Genomic DNA, 16,311 nt, shown 5'->3' with positions numbered 1-16,311 from the left:
TGATGTAACTTTCCATATTTAGTTACCTACAATTTATATCGAAAAAGACCAGCCACGATTTTTCCACAATGTTGTTCAAACACATTAATAATAATCGAGATAAGGCAGAATTATTCTCTCTTACCTTTATTTCTGCAAATGTGTTTGATTCTCTCTACCTTTATTTCTACGAATATGTTTGATTCTCTCTAGATTCATTAACATGTGACGTCAAGGATATACGGTAGTGTGCGTACACGCGCGCGCAATACGTTTTCTGTTGACTCCTTTGTTTTGTCAGAAGATCTCAGAGCTGAAATTTCTCCTCTATTTGGTAGAGTTAATACAAATATTCCTGCAAAAGCTTTTATACGGTCATTTGGCGGACAAGATTAGACGAAATCTTGTGTCTGTTATGTCACGGACAGCGTTATTTTATTTCCTTCGAAACTTTCTCTTTGGCTATCTACTTCGTCTTCTGTAACCAGTTTACATTAAATATACAATGGATATCAAAATCCAATGTTATTTAAAAATACTTGACGAGTAAAAAGAAGAAAAAAAAAAGTATATTAAGGGCAGAAGAACCACATTGAACAGCTAACCAGCGCTCTGAATACGAAACGTATAAATGACTTCTTTTCTTATAATGGTATTATGTTGGTGACATTTCATAGGTATTTAAGACGCTATACTGCTAATTGTTTATAATTATAAAGACATTACTCCAAGGGAGAGATGCATTTTGATGTACCGGTATATGGTAAGCACGCATCCACTGTTATCTTGATACCCTGTTAATCCTCGTTACATTAGACTCGTTGTTTGATCTTCCAAAATGGAGTTAAGTTTGCAATGTAAAGAATTTTAGCAAGGTTGCCTTGGGGTGCAACTATCACAGTATTACAGATGCTGTAGGATACATTTTGAATATACTTTTTTAAAAAAATCCTCTTACCGTATGTATCCAATATGGCGAACTATATAAATATAATTTCAGTGTGCTCTGTCGTCATCACTCGCACTTATGAATGTGAGCATATAATCTTGATATCCTCTATCCCTACCAAAATACTCCGTGCCTAAGTCCTCTATCCATATCAAAATGCTGACGTTTGTCACCGAAAATTCGGTGTTTAATATATAAACTATCGATAATAATTTGGAGAAGCAAAAGTGAATACCTTGTGTTTTTTGATAAGCTTGCTGTGCATATATATTTAATTGAATATCAGAGTATAGTACTCACCTTACTGTTATATTATTCAATACAGGAGAGAGGAGAAACTATAAAAACTTTACATCTTGAACATGTTCCCTCCATGTATTGTTAAGTTCACATAATTAACTTTTCTCTTCCTTTCTTTTTAAGGTGTTGACTGCTAATATTGGCACACTACTAGATCTTAATGGCGTGGAAAAAGGACTGGAACATTATCGAAGTACCACATACCTCAACTTTGAACACTATGTCTACTACATTCAAAAAGAGGTAAATGTGATTATTTAAATGTAGTGTAATTATCTTTTTCTTCCTCTATGTATTTATTTATGTAGTAATAGTTAGTTAACTTATTTATTTACTTCATGCAGGGCTGAATGGATTTTACTTATGCATACATATTTTTCATGTTTCACTCATATAAAAATATGCTTGATCTTGTGTATTTCTGTATTCTGCAGGTGTTCTCTTCCTTGCCTGACACATTGCCTCTGACAACAATTAGAGATCTCGAAGAAAAGATAAATGAAGTTTGTTGGTTGGTGTGTAAGAAGGGGTTTCTGAATCGAGATCATCCTATCTTTCCGGACAAGTGTGTGTATCAGCTATTCAGAATATTTTGTTTACTTGCTGAACAAGTTTCTGAAACGGAGGATGTGATACAGGTAACATAACTTTTTTTTTTTCTTTTTAAGAAACTTATACTTCAGTGTGATTTCTAGGGAGTGGTATTGAAAGTGTGAGCGTGAGTCTTGCAAGCAGCTATGTTCTACCCATTCGTGGAAGTAATTTTAACAACAGTTGACGAGGACATTTTCGTTCAATCAAGGGGGTTAGTTATTTTCACTTCCATAAATGTTGCCCCTAAGTGTGTTTTTTTTCTAAGATAATATTGACTAAATTACTTTCTTGCACCCGAAAACGGAAAAATATAAACACAATGCAACATGATAAGAATGATACTCCCTCGTGGATCGAGTCCCACGTTAAGCTGTAGATCCACTTTTATATGGTCTTAACGTTGAACGGAATGCTAAACACCAAATCAAGCAGTTAACGAATGATCAGAACGTGCGTAAGAAAAGTGCATAATTTTATGATAAAAATTATATACCAGGTGAATTGGAGAAGAGCCGTATTTTCTTTCGGGTGTGTCTAAAGGTTTTAAGTTTCTAAATAATGAAATAAACGTATTTATAAAATACGTTTAAGTCTGTGGAAAAGTTTGAACTTTTCATGTTATTATGTAACCCAATAGTACTTCTGTTGCGTGCTTGGCAGTAAGTTTCAGTATTATACTAGCAGACACAGTTAAAGGTACTTTTTTCCCGGAATCTGGAAAGTCATCGAAACTCTCCCTCCTGTTCTTGGAGACATTTGTTAGAGATTTATGACCCCCGTTACCTGAAAATCAACTTTGTCACATCCCTCTGTTGTCCCTTTCTTTTATCTTCCATTCATTGCTTTTTTAATGATGAATTTTGTTCAGTTTATGAAAGGTTACGGAAGTACGGCAACATTGAAGAGAATGATAGTGCTCGTGCTGCCTAAGATCAGCCCTGGGTAGTGGTTGGGGCAAGAGATCTCTAAGTTTGTCTCCAACAGTAATGCAATTTTCATCATTAAGTAAATGAAGTTTTTCGGCGCCTATTCCAAAGAAATGAAATGAATGTTTATGAAATTATTGGCGCATTTAGAAAATGGGGGGAAATGAAAGAACTCGAGAAAACCCACGTACACGATGCTGTCTACCACAAACTCATATGGCCTGGGATTAAGCTAGAAACTCCTTGGTCAGAGATTAGCACTTTACCACTGAGTCACCGTGCCTCCGATATTCCTAGGGAGTGCACTTAATTAGTTAGTGTTGTACTGAACCCATGCATATAGACCTTAATAAACATAAAACAAGATTTAAAATGTAATTGAGTCAATGATTTGCAGAAAGGACCTGAATCTATTTTCTGTGCAGTTGATTTATGGATACTTTCCGATTCTCTAGGGGCATACACATCTTCCTATGTAGAAAGCACCGGAGTAGAAGGTTTTACAACATTGTAAACCAATCGTTGAGTTATGTGTTAAGTGGAGAAAGGTGACCGTTGGAGAAATTTATATAGTTTTTATTTAATGTCTCAAAACTATATAAATTCGACTTCCGCCGTTTCTACAATCATCGATTCAAATATACAATGTGGAAATTGCATGTAACAATAAACAAAACAGTACAGCATTGTTTTGATGTGGAAGCCAAAATGTTTGCGAAGAGGTAAAACTTCATAGTGTAGAACGAAATTTTTAAACCTAAAGTTTCGATATGGCTCTGGCGTAGTAATTGGAATGTTTCCACGGTGAGGACACGGAATTTTAGGCGTTGAATTCGGTAAGGCAAAAATTCGTGTGCTGAACGTTTAAGTAAAAATTTGTCTGGCCGGCTTCAGGTTTTTGTGAACAGTATTGGAGTTTTTGTGAAGCTTAATAAATTTCTTTCAGTATAAGGTTACATTATATATAACAGTTACAATATGATTTCTCTTTGTCAACTTAGTATTTAAATCATTGTATTTGGTCTAGGAATTAATTCGTGCGGTTGGTACGCAAACATTGAAGCTGTAGCACAAACACAAAATACATAAATACCTTAAGAAAAATATTGTCCATCGCTAGCCACCACTTTCGCCCATCTGCCAGGCAATGTACGGATTCCGTGACGAAAGAAGTCCTCATCCTTGGAAGCGATCCAGTCAGAGACCCATGTTTCGATATCTTCTGAAGAAGTAAACCGCTGTCCAATCAAATCGTTGTTCATGCAATCGAACAAGTAGTAGTCCGAAGGAGCAACGTCTGGTGAATACGGCGGGTGGGGTAAAACTTCCCATCCGACATTTTCTAAATAGGTTTTGACCGGTTTTGCGACATGTGGGCGAGCGTTATCATGTTGAACAATAAGTTTATCATGTCTGTTCTTCCATTCTGGTCGTGTTCTGGCCAGAGCTTGCTTCAAACGCATTAATTGTCGTCGATAACGTTCTCCATTCATAGTTTCACCCGGTTGCAGCAGCTCATAGTACACCACACCTTTCATATCCCACCATATGCACAGCATAACCTTTGCACAGTGAATATCTCGTTTTGGTTGTGATGGACCTGGTTCACCTGGTTTCACCCAGGCCTTTTTTCGTTTAGGGTTCTCGTAATGGATCCACTTCTCATCACCCGTAATAATTCGATGCAGAAACCCCTTTCTGCTCTGTCGTTGAAGCAGCAATTCGCAAATGGTTTTTCGTCTTTCAACGTCTCTGTCTTTCAATTCATGTGGAACCCAATGTGACATCTTTTGAATCATTCCCATGGCTTTCAAGCGTTTGGAGACTGTTGTTTGATCAACGCCTAATGCTGCTGCAAGTTGTTCCTGCGTTTGACACGAATCCTGCTCGAGCAATGCTGTCAATTCTTCGTCTTGAAATTTTTTTGGCTGTCCAGCTCGCTCTTGGTCTGCCAAGCCGAAATCACCACTTCTAAACCGTGCAAACCACTTCTGACACGTTCGCTCAGCTAGAGCATGGTCACCATACACTTCCACCAAAATACGATGACTTTCAGTCGCACTTTTCTGCATGTTAAAGTAATGCAGCAGGACACCCCGCAAAAACACTTTATCAGGCACAAATTGCGCCATGTTCACTTAACTACAAACTGGTGTTGTTGACGCTTTAATCCACTGCCCTATACTACGAACGATACGCGATGACAGGGGTTTGCAACACATGTGTGGATACACGGAACTGTGGGACGCTCCGTTCGTTGCGCCATCTCTTGTCCACCCGCACGAATTAATTCCTAGACCAAATATTTAAATAACGTTTATCCTTCAGTGAGCCACTCTGCTAAACTTGCTTCTACTTTCTGACCTTACGCTGCTTTGGATCGTTCAGTAGTTCGTAATTTTCTAGTGGGCTTTTTGCGAGCGTGTAGGCCTATGCAGTCGTGTTTCAGTAACGTTTTAAAATACATATCACTGCATTTTATGTTCATACTAGTAGAATACTCGTTCTTCGCACGGAGAAAATAAGTTTCATTGTGGACATAAAGTGCTGAATTTGGGTTTAAACGGCATTGGAAGTGTCACTGTTCATTTCAGCAACCCTGAAAACTATGGATTGGACACTAATATCGTTCATTTTCGATTATTGTTAAATATCTTCTCCCTCCCCTTCCCTTAAGTTGTACTGTCAAACTGAAATGATAGAAACCATCCCTGGTCCGAACCTCATATATATGTTGAAAATTTGATCGAGATCGGTCGAGTGGTTCAAGAAGTATGAAGACACAAACAAACATAGTCACTTTCATTTATATATATATAGTTTTAAGTTCAGTTTATTTTGTTGTCGTATAATAATAAGACTATATACTATACCAGCGTTGCTCAGATTGTGAACCTCGAGGCATGTTGTAGTTTTATGAAATTGAACGGTAAATTAATAAATGAACAGAAGTCCAGTGAATGCATTTCACACACTACAGCTGAGAACCTCCAACAGGTATGGAGGATCCAATTTAATAAGGTACATGTCATACAAATTCTAATAACTTATTATATTCTTGCTAATCTTCAATTATTTTATTAAAAAGACTAATAGGTCTTTTATTCTATTAATACTAATATTAAATTAAGGGAATTTTCAGTTTATACTATTTTTAAAATATAACTGTACTGGTGCATGCTCAAAACATATAAAGATAATAAATTTGTTTTCGAAGGGAGACAGGAGTAGTGTAGTCTGTCGAATATAAAGAATCTCTTACCTTTATATTCACTGAACACTTATTATCCATCACCCTTATCCTCGAGTGGCCCCACATAACGTAATCGCTAACGCTGTGAGCTTTGATGCGAGCAATCTTGGGTTCGATTGCCGGTGGGGACACTCCGTCGAAGAGATGTAAAAGCTTTTTCAGACCAGTCATCCTGAGAGGTTTTCCAGGGTTTTTCTCATTCACACCAGGAAAATGCCGAGATGGTACCTCAGGTCCCATCCTTCCCCAATCCTTTCTTCCTTCTCGTTCTTTGGATAGTGTGCTCGCCGTGGGGCGTCATCCTCATACGTGACGGGCCATCGATACCGAAAACCCAGAAATCCAATTCCTAATCCTAATCCCCTAGCCTCGGAGCATAACTGGGACGTTAAAAAAAGACTTACTACTACTATTACTAGGTATATCATTTCAAACACTCGATGGTGTCTTCTTCAGTAATCCTTACCTCGTTGCATACTAGACTCGTAAAAAGATTCTGTGTCCTGAAGGAGTGAAAGAGACGTGAATCATTGGAATAACGAAAGTACAAAGCACAGTATATTGACATATTTGTATTTTGAATTTTTCCGACATTGTGTTAGATAAAAATATCAATTTGAAGTGTTGAATAATACGAATCGAAGTTGATGGCCCTGCTTGAATTTTGCATGACATAAATTTCGAAAATATCCGATATCTCTTGTATATTTTCAGAATTCTATATCCGGCAAAACGGAGTTCAGTTTTCACCTTAAGACTTCGAATTTTTAGCAAACAACCAAATAAACGTTAAGAGACTTTTCCATTACACACACGGTAGTTTGTTCTCTAAATGCATTTCTTTTAGACAACCTTCTTGTAATTCAACACAGTCTGGTTTCATATTTGCCGGGTTAGTGAAAACATGAACTTGCTGATGAGAAGTAAAAAGTGTGTTTCAAAATATAACGAATGCTTATGAAATGTCTCTTTACCAGGTTGTGATGCATTCGTCGGAGGTTGGCAATGTAGCTTCCCAATTTGTGACATCTCTTGGTCTTGAGTGGGATAAGGAGGATTTTAACGGATTATCTAGTGTAATTGGTTCGTTCAAATTTCCCATCTTCTTGGCTGTTCTTGAAAGCAAATATGCCCTGAATGTTGATGAAGGAGGACTTATAGAAGCTATACAGGAAATTTATGACATCTTCATAAAAGATGTATTGAAGAAGGTAACGTCTTTTTTAAATACCAGTATTATGTGAGTAATAATATTTTGGTAGACTCTTAATCTTAATAGTTTTTTTGTTATCGATCTCCACGAAACTTAAAGAGCCGAAAGATGTTTTTTTTTACATCGCTAAATTTATAATTCTAGATAAAATTTTTATATGCTAGTATTATTGTTTTATGACGTAGGCACGTGTTCTCAACCTGTCTCTGCCTTTTAAATAAAACACTTTTCAAATACACAAAGGATGTTTAAATCAAATTGTTTTCTGAATTCTGTATGAGTATACATCGCGTCCGATTTCGTCTTTTTTTTTTTCTTTCTTTCTTTCGTTTGGAATTTTGTTCCATCTGTTCAATAGACACTTATGATTGAAATTAAAATTACTCGTTATTTCATGTATCTTATAATAATGTAAATGAATATTTATGCCTTCTATTGTTATTACCTCAGTATTATTATTATTATTATTATTATTATTATTATTATTATTATTATTATTATTATTATTATTATTATTATTATTATTATTGTTATTACTGTACTTTGACTGGGAAATAAATCAAAAAATGTATGAATAAGAAATGAGAAAGCTTTTTGACGTGGCAACATTAACATCAGCGAAATTCATGGTAGTGGCAAACACACAGATTTAACATTAGTGACAAAAGACTAAAGAATTACGAAGATATGATTTAAGAAAGAAGAAAGTACAATACTACCATCTTACGTAATTTAGGACCAATGTACTACTTCAACCTACCTGTAAAATCAAACATGTAGGAAATCTCAGGTAATGATCAAAATTAGGGTACAGGGTCTGCAGAAGAAGCTCTTAAGTGAATATTGTCTTCATATCTCATCGTTTATTTATGTCCTACGCAGGGTGGATTGATTTAAATCAGTCTGATTTAAATCACGATTTTAATCAAGATTTAAATCACTTGATTTTTTTAATAAAAATCGTTGATTTAAATCAAATTCTGAAATAAATTAATTTAAAGTGAAAATAAGTAAAATCCCGTTTCTGTTCTGTTATTTCTATTATGGAAGATAATAATCATAATACAATAAGACTCAAATGTATGTACAGCACAGTATGAAAACGAGTATCATGCAGAGGATGATTAGGGAAAATCCCGTTTTGAACGGGTAACGGGAAAATCCTGCTTTCTTCTCTTCGTAACATAGGGTTTTTAAATCGTTAATTATTCCAACGGAGAAATCACCATCGACATTTAAGACAAAAAAATTTTTATGTCCACGTCTGTTTGTTTGTTTCCAGATAATAGGGGCGTATTTAGAGGGGCCCGATCCCCTTTCCAAAACAAAAAATAAATAAATAAATAAAATAAAATAAAATAAAATAAAACTTTAGGCGAAATTTATGTACTAAATACCTAGCATAGAAGTTCCTCGGGATCGTAATAGGGCAAATTTTGGATGCGTTAAAATATCCAATAATACTTTTGATAAAGTGGATTCTTTCAAATATCTAGGATCAATATTAACAGACGAAAACGATATTTACGAAGAAATTAAATGTCGACTAAAAGCAGGGAATCCATGTTGCTATTCAGTTCAAAATCTCTTGTCACGAATTCTGTCCAGGAATTTGAAGATTAAAATATATATGCCTGTTGTTCTCAGGGTGTCTAGCAAGCAAGCATAATCAAATTCCCTGACTTTCCCTGACAAAATTATAATTTTCCCTGACTCTGTCATTCTTTTTTCTTAGTAACTCATGAAAAGTAACTTATATTTAAATCATGAAAATGAAATCTTTCAGTTTTACGTCCCACGGTTATGCCGGTTAGGCTAAAGGAGACGGTGATGGGTGAGTGATGAATGAAATGAAGAAAGTGGGAGGAAATGGGAGAACCCCGAGAAAACCCACGACCACGGTGTTTGTACACCACAAAGTCACACGGCGCGAGCTGGAATCGAACCAGGGAACCCAAGCACCAGAAGTGAACGCTCTACCAGTGAGCCACCGCGCCTCCAACGTATATTTAAAGTGAACTGTAAGTTTTCACCATTGTTTATGTGCTTATACAATATGCTACGAACGTACAAACGAACCCATTCATTTACCTATAATTTATGACTATTTTAGTGGCATCCCTTCCCCCGTCACAGCCTGGAAAAGATTTTTCCCTGACACACAATGAAATTCCCTGACCCTGCAAATTCCCTGACTTTCCCTGATTGGTAGACACCCTGCTTCTATATGGTTGCGAAACATGGTCGCTTACTATGAGGGAAGAACGTAGACTGATAGTATTTGAGAACAAGATCCTGAGACGAATATTCAGACCCAAGAGGAGCGGGAATGGGGGAAACTTCATAACGAGGAACTACATAATTTATACGGTTTACCAAACATTGCTAGGGTCATCAAGTCTAGGAGAATCAGGCGGGCAGGTCATGTAGCCAGGATGGAAGAAAATAGGAACACTTTCACATTCTTAACTGGAAGACCAATCGGAAAACGACCATTAGGAAGATCTAGGCGCAGATGGGATGACAATATTAAGATGAATCTCGCAGAAATAGGAATACAAAATAGAAACTGGATCCAGTTGGCTAAGGATAGAAGTCAGTGGAGAGTTTCTGTGAACGCGGCATTGAACCTCCGGGTTCCATAGGCCATAGAGTTAATTAGTTAATTTTGGGCGAAATTTATGTACTTTACATGTACTTCGTGGCGCTGGCTAGTTTCGATTTTTTTAAAATATACTCCTGCCAAATATCAGGAACTTTCGTGAAAAGAAAAGTGTCATGTTGATAAACGTTGCTGTACGTTTTTTCCTTAATGCTTAAGAAATATTGTTTCGGATTGAAATAGCTTAACGATTGAGGATTAATTCGAAATTAAACCAAAATACTTTCACTTAAGTGGCATAATTGTCATTTAATATTAATTCCTAATGTTTTTTCTCCAGTTCGCGACTTGTATTATACGAGGAGAAAGATTTGATTTAAATCAAAAAAATCGATTTAAATCAAAAAAATCAACAAAAATGATTTTTATTAAAAAAATCATGATTTTTTTCCACCCTGGTCCTACGAGAAGCACCAAAACGTGTAAATAATTCCAAAGTTGAACTAGCACCTATTTTTGTTTTCCCTTGTTTTGCGTTTTGATTCTTACTTCGGATTGCTGTCTTTCGTTTGAGAGAGGGCCACGTTTTGGCCTAAACATAAGGTGAAGATGGGAATAAGCTTTTGGAGTAATGAGTACGTTCCATGTAAAAAGCTCGAGCGCAAGTGTAATATGATGGTTATTTTATTTTAACCTTTCTAAAATATTTAAATCTTAGTACATAATTTGATATTTATATGCGCAATCGCGCCTGACTATTTGCGCATATTTACAGTATTCTAATGCTTTGCAGTAATTTGAAATAAATTTTCATGGAGTTTTCAATATTTTTGTAGTTTTTATGTATTTATTTACTTATTTATTTATTTATTTTTAAATCTTCAAGATCTTTGATTGCAGTGAACAAATCGTAGACCCTTTTCACTTTATAGTTAGAAGTATTGTATGAATTCCATCATATTTTCTGCTCCCAAAAGTCATATCCTAAAATATGAACATTTGCCTTCTTTGGAAAGGGGTCTACTTGTATTTGCGGGTGGAGTATCTAAATAAATAAGGGTATTTCTGAATTGTTTTAAAGAGATAAATATTATACTTGCAATATTTTCTTTAATTTTATGTAGAAATAAAGGTGTAGGGTTCCTGGAAGAGTAGTAGTCATGTACATTTTTTAACATGATAATAGAAGTTTTTTAAAATATATTTTTTACTTAGATATAAAACTATGAGTGTGTTCATGTATATACGTAGAAGTTAATGGGGTTATTTTATTAATCTTATGTACACCAAAGACTTATTTAAAAATTGTCCACACTTTTATTAGGATAAGAATTTTTATGGATGTTTCTGTAGTATCATGTCATAACTCAGGTTTTGCGTCAAAAATAATATAAATTTTATTTTCTGTCATGATTCAATACTTTTAATTTCTAGAAAATAACCCAAAATTTAAAATTAAAAAAAAAAAAAAAGTTTTCGTGATGGACACAAACTATCATTCCGTGGTGTAACTACAACGATATAACTTCTTCGAAACATGATCTTATTTAGGCATACTCATTTTTTTAGTACTTACTTCAGGCAAATTCCATTAAGTTACCATTTTTCTTCTCTACACATTGATACTTTTGTAAACAAATATTAGCTATCTATTGGTTCCTGAATTCAAACTTTTAACCCGTCGCTCATTGTTGTTTTTTCTATTCGTCTTTCTGTTATAATATGTAGGTTTCTTTATGGTTCTTTCCTGCGGGGTACATGTATTTTTGTAGTATTTTCTTTACCCTTGTAAAGTCCTATTTTGAATCGGCCAGGCTACAGTGTTGCATCAAAATGTTAAATGATTGCTAGTAATATACCATCTTATTTTCTCTGTACTATTCTTTTTCCTTCTTGTGTTCTGTCTTTGAACCCATAGTTTTTCGAAACTTAAAACATTTCTGTTCATTTCTATTGTCTTTTGGTACAAGTATATATGTTCAGTATAATCATGTAAATATACCTATTATTTTGATTTTCATATATCTGTCGTAGGATTCCTTTGTTATAAGTGTGTATTATTTTTTAGGGCTACTTGTTGAAGAAAGGGGATTTAATTCCTACTTTCCGTGAGCATTGGTTTGTTCTGCAGCCTACAGAATTGACGTACTACAAAAATCAAGATGAGAAGGATCAGAAGGGTTGCATTGCTCTTAATCCCAACTGTTGGGTTGAAAGTACACCAAGTAATGCAGGAGATAAGATACAACGTCTTATTTTATCAACAACAGAGAGAAATTATGAATTGGGAACGTATGATCACAGGTAACTGAAGTGTTGTTGTTTTCATTTGTGTGTAACTTCTTGTAAGATTAGAGCCATGGCGGCATAGTCAATAAGGCGTCTATTTACCAACCGGACAATTCGAGTTTGATCAATGGTAGGAGCAGGATTCTTTTTCTCTCATTTTATCCTGATTCAAATGCGACTTAGGGATTCACCCATCATCTGTCTCATGCATACGTGGTATAAAGGCGATCGAAGCATGGTGCTTAGTACACCACCTCATGCACATGTCGAAGTCGAGTGTGGAGTCGTATCCACACGTCTTATCAGCCTCATTGGCTATCTCAAGTGTGGGGTGTACCTTATAGTTTTACTAGTATGATTATTAATCCCTTCACGTTGAAGGGATATATTTGTCCTATTTCTATATAAACTATCCTAAATTTGTACTGGGTCATGTAAAATGCTTCAATTTTCGTGTGCTGGATGTTAAAGCTTCAATAATTACCTAAATGAGTTTGAATATGAATACAATTTGCTCTATAAGAGCTTGAAAATCAGCTTTGGTTTTGTACAATTTTTATCATGAATTTATTAAGCATATAGCATATAGCATTTAGCATTAACTCTACTATTAGCACATACAGACCTTATACTTGCTAACACTATTTAGAAGAAGAAAAAGGTAGGAAAAATATCATAGATATAATTGCTTAAGCTTATTTGTTTGAAAAAGAATGTCTTTTATTAACCATAGCGACAGTATTGTCCCAAGTCATAACTGTAAAGCCGTTGAAGTAATAAACTTCCAATGACGATTTTCAGAATCTTCCTGTCATATTTAACCTAATCAGCTCGAAAAATATGTTCTACTTGCCTCAAAATTCTTATAGACCTGAAAGCGTTAAAATCGTTATCATAGGTGATAGTTGGGGTTGTGAACGGTTGTGATTACAGTCGCAATTTTTTCGTTCTTTAGTAATACCACAAAATTTTCTTCTCTCTTTTGCAGAACTACGAACCATATTTTTTCTTTCGTATTATCAAATAATATGTGCAGATCTTAGCTTTCACTCACTGCAGATATTCGTGTACTTTTTCCTTAACCATTTCACGTGTGTTAAGTCCATGTGTGTGCAATATGATTCTTAGATGTTTGAAATAGGGACAGTGGCATGTAGTACAATATTATGGTTCAGGTTAGAAAATAGGATCAGACATAATGTGTTTGCAGATTCTTATTAGTTTGAATTGAAATAGATTTATCTCAGCACTGAAAGGGAGTTGAGTTCAGACTTACGAGAAATGGAGTCAAGGGACATTTTTCCATATGAAAATTTATTCTTGACTCTTATAATCGAAGCAACTTTTAGGGAAAGTTATTTTCACATTTCATACAGAGAATTGTAGGGAAATTTTGGATATTGATCTACACAGGATGCGTTCACATAGTTTCAAGACTGGTCTCAGAATAACAAATGTATTACACATTTTTGTATAGGGAACTAAAAGTCTTCGAAATATGACCCTTGGGCATCAACACACCGCTGCCAGCGTGTTTTCCATTGTTCATAGGCTCCCTGAAAGTCATCGCGCGCAAGGCTGTGAAGAGACCTCGTCGAAGCCGCGTGGACCGCTGGAATCGTGTGGAATCGCTTCCTTTCATGTCTTGACAATACTCACATCCACCCTACAGCCCTGACCTCGCTCCCAGTGATTTTTGTCTCCCTGAATTAAGAAAGACCTGAAAGGGAAGCGATTTCACACAAATCCAGCTGTCCAGAGCTCCGACGAGGTCTCTTCACAGCCTTGCACGCGAAGACTTTCAGGGAGTCTGTGAACAAGGGAAAACACGCTGGTAGCGGTGTGTTGATGCCCAAGGGTCATATTTCGAAGACTTTTAGTTCCCTACACAAAAATGTCTATTACATTTGTTATTCTGAGACCAGTCTTGAAACTTTGTGAACGCACCCTGTATCTCTCTTCCTTAACAATGGGGCACGGTAGAGCGCTTACCTTTGATGTGTGGGGTTGTGGTTCGAACCTTGGCCAAATAAGTTTGTGGTGGACAAATTGTGTCTGTGGGTTTTCTTGGGATGTTCCCGTTTCCTTCCACTTTTTCTTTGCACCAATTCTTCCAACATCATTCACTTACCTTAATCATCGTCTTACTTAACCTAAAGGGCATAATCGTGGGACGCTAAACTGAAAGATTTCATTAAACCTTAACAATAATAAGTTCTGGTACAGACAGTAAAGACTATCATGGCAAACTAAAGACCAATGGAATTTTTGCAGTCCTAAAAGCTACGTATCCTTTTATCATAGGCAATCAGCAATGCTTTACTGGTTTCCAAATAGTGTAACTAAGCGTTCATTATATATTCGCAACAATGTTGAATATCTTATTACTTTCATTTTGAAAAATAGAAAAGAAAAAAAGATATCAGCGTGTAAGGTGTCCAGTAGAGGAATGTATTATTTATTGCTCGCAGTTTGTCGATGAATTGTTTGACGTTCTTTGTTTTGACATTAACCGAATTTTTGTATAGAATCGGTGTATGTAGAAGACTTCTCCATTCCTGTCCTTAAAAACGAACTGATGAAAACTCCGGAGAGATAGGAATCAAAGTATTGTATTAGTTTCGAATATATTTTCTGGGACATAATAAGTAAATTTCACAGTTTTTGTACATTTACCTCTTTTTCCTTCTTGATTTTTAGTACTACTGAGAAAATAATAGAACTATATCTATGTTATAGGATGTGTAAATTCATTTATATTTGTATATTGTATGAGAACAGATACGGTTTCGTATGTAATTAATGGGAATATATCTGTGTTGATACTTAAAATGAAACAATTTTATTGCAGCTGTTACGAAAACCCAAATGTAAATAGGAATATTGGTAAAGTCCTGCGATAATAACAGGTAAAAGAGTGGCACGGTCGTGGTGTGAATTTGCATGATTTGATGTGATGCATTTATGCATGCACTTTCCGTCTCAATATTTGTTTTACGACTGATTTTGTAATTGCAAATTAAAGCATATTGATTGATTTTCATTTTGTTTCGTACGCATAAAATAATAAGCATATTATTTCTAAACGTAATTAAGTCAAAATTTTCAGGTAACATCGCAAGTAATGCTTGTTTGTATTCTTACAAAAATTATTTATTTCGTGGGTAGTCCCAAAAGTATCCGACCTGACGTATAGATGGTGGTTGTTGTTTGAAAACCATTATTGTGGTCGAAAGTACCAACATTATAAAGTTTAAGTTGAAGTTCGAATACACTACGTTGTTTATTATTTGTTTGCCAGCCATCAATAGTGAAAACTCTCAGTGAATTTGTAACCATGGAAAAAATGGGTCATCGTTACGTGTTACAATACTTACATTTGAAAGATATCAGTCCAACCGGTATCAAAGCCGAGCTAGATACTACTCTCGGGGAGTCTTCCCCTTCGTTTACAACAGTAATATGTTGGGTGGCAGAATTTAAACGAGGCCACACAAGCTGTAAAGACGAACATCGCAGTGGTCGATCAAATGAGGCGACCACGCCAAATATGGTGAAGAAAATTTACAAAATGGTATTGAATAACCGTCAACCGAAAGTGCGAGAGCTAGCAGATATGGTAGCATATTGACTAAAAATTTGGACATGAGAAAGCTATGTGCGAGATAGGTGCCGGGTTTACTTACAATAGAATAAAAACAACGTCGTGAGAATGTTTCACTCGAGTGTTTGGAGATGTTTTACTGCAGTAAAGCCGAGTTTTTGCGTCGATTCATAACCATCGATGAAACATAGGTTCATCACTTAACGCCTGAGACGAAGAAACGGTCAAAACAATGGACTGAAAGGGAAGAATCAGCTCCAAAGAAGACAAAAACAGTTTCATCTGCTGGTAAGATCGTGGCGTCAGTTTTTTGAGGTGCTCGTGGGATAATTTTCATTGATTAACTTCAAAAAGGAAAAATAATCAACGGCGAGTATTATGCAAACTTATTGCAGCGTTTGAGTGATGAAATCAGGAAAAAACCGGCCGATTTGACGAAAAAAGAAAGTGTTCACACATCCGTTATCGCGATGACCAAAATTAATGAGCTAAAGTTCGAATTGCTTCCTTACCAACTCTGTTCGCCAGATATAGCCCTTTCAGATTATTTTCTCTTTCCAAACTTAAAAAGAAAAAATGCTCGGTGATAAAAGATTTGCCAA

General features: G+C 35.6%; 1 protein-coding gene across 1 annotated transcript in view; it reads left to right on the top strand.

The window, feature by feature from the left end:
* The window catches only part of LOC145694559 (differentially expressed in FDCP 6 homolog), a 47,972-nt gene that overhangs the window by 4,907 nt on the left and 26,754 nt on the right, over nt 1–16,311 (top strand). Inside the window, exons 2-5 of the mRNA XM_081770887.1 lie at nt 1,352–1,471; nt 1,663–1,866; nt 6,979–7,212; nt 11,885–12,120. Of these exons, the coding sequence (XP_081627013.1) occupies nt 1,352–1,471; nt 1,663–1,866; nt 6,979–7,212; nt 11,885–12,120 (794 nt within the window). The remainder of the gene's footprint in view (nt 1–1,351; nt 1,472–1,662; nt 1,867–6,978; nt 7,213–11,884; nt 12,121–16,311) is intronic.

Source organism: Thermobia domestica, chromosome 9 (genome assembly GCF_964235325.1).
Source record: "Thermobia domestica chromosome 9, izTheDome1.hap1.1, whole genome shotgun sequence".
Classification (NCBI taxonomy): Eukaryota; Metazoa; Arthropoda; class Insecta; order Zygentoma; family Lepismatidae; genus Thermobia; species Thermobia domestica.
Note: the sequence above shows the minus strand (reverse complement) of the source record. Positions and strands in the feature narration are given on the sequence as shown.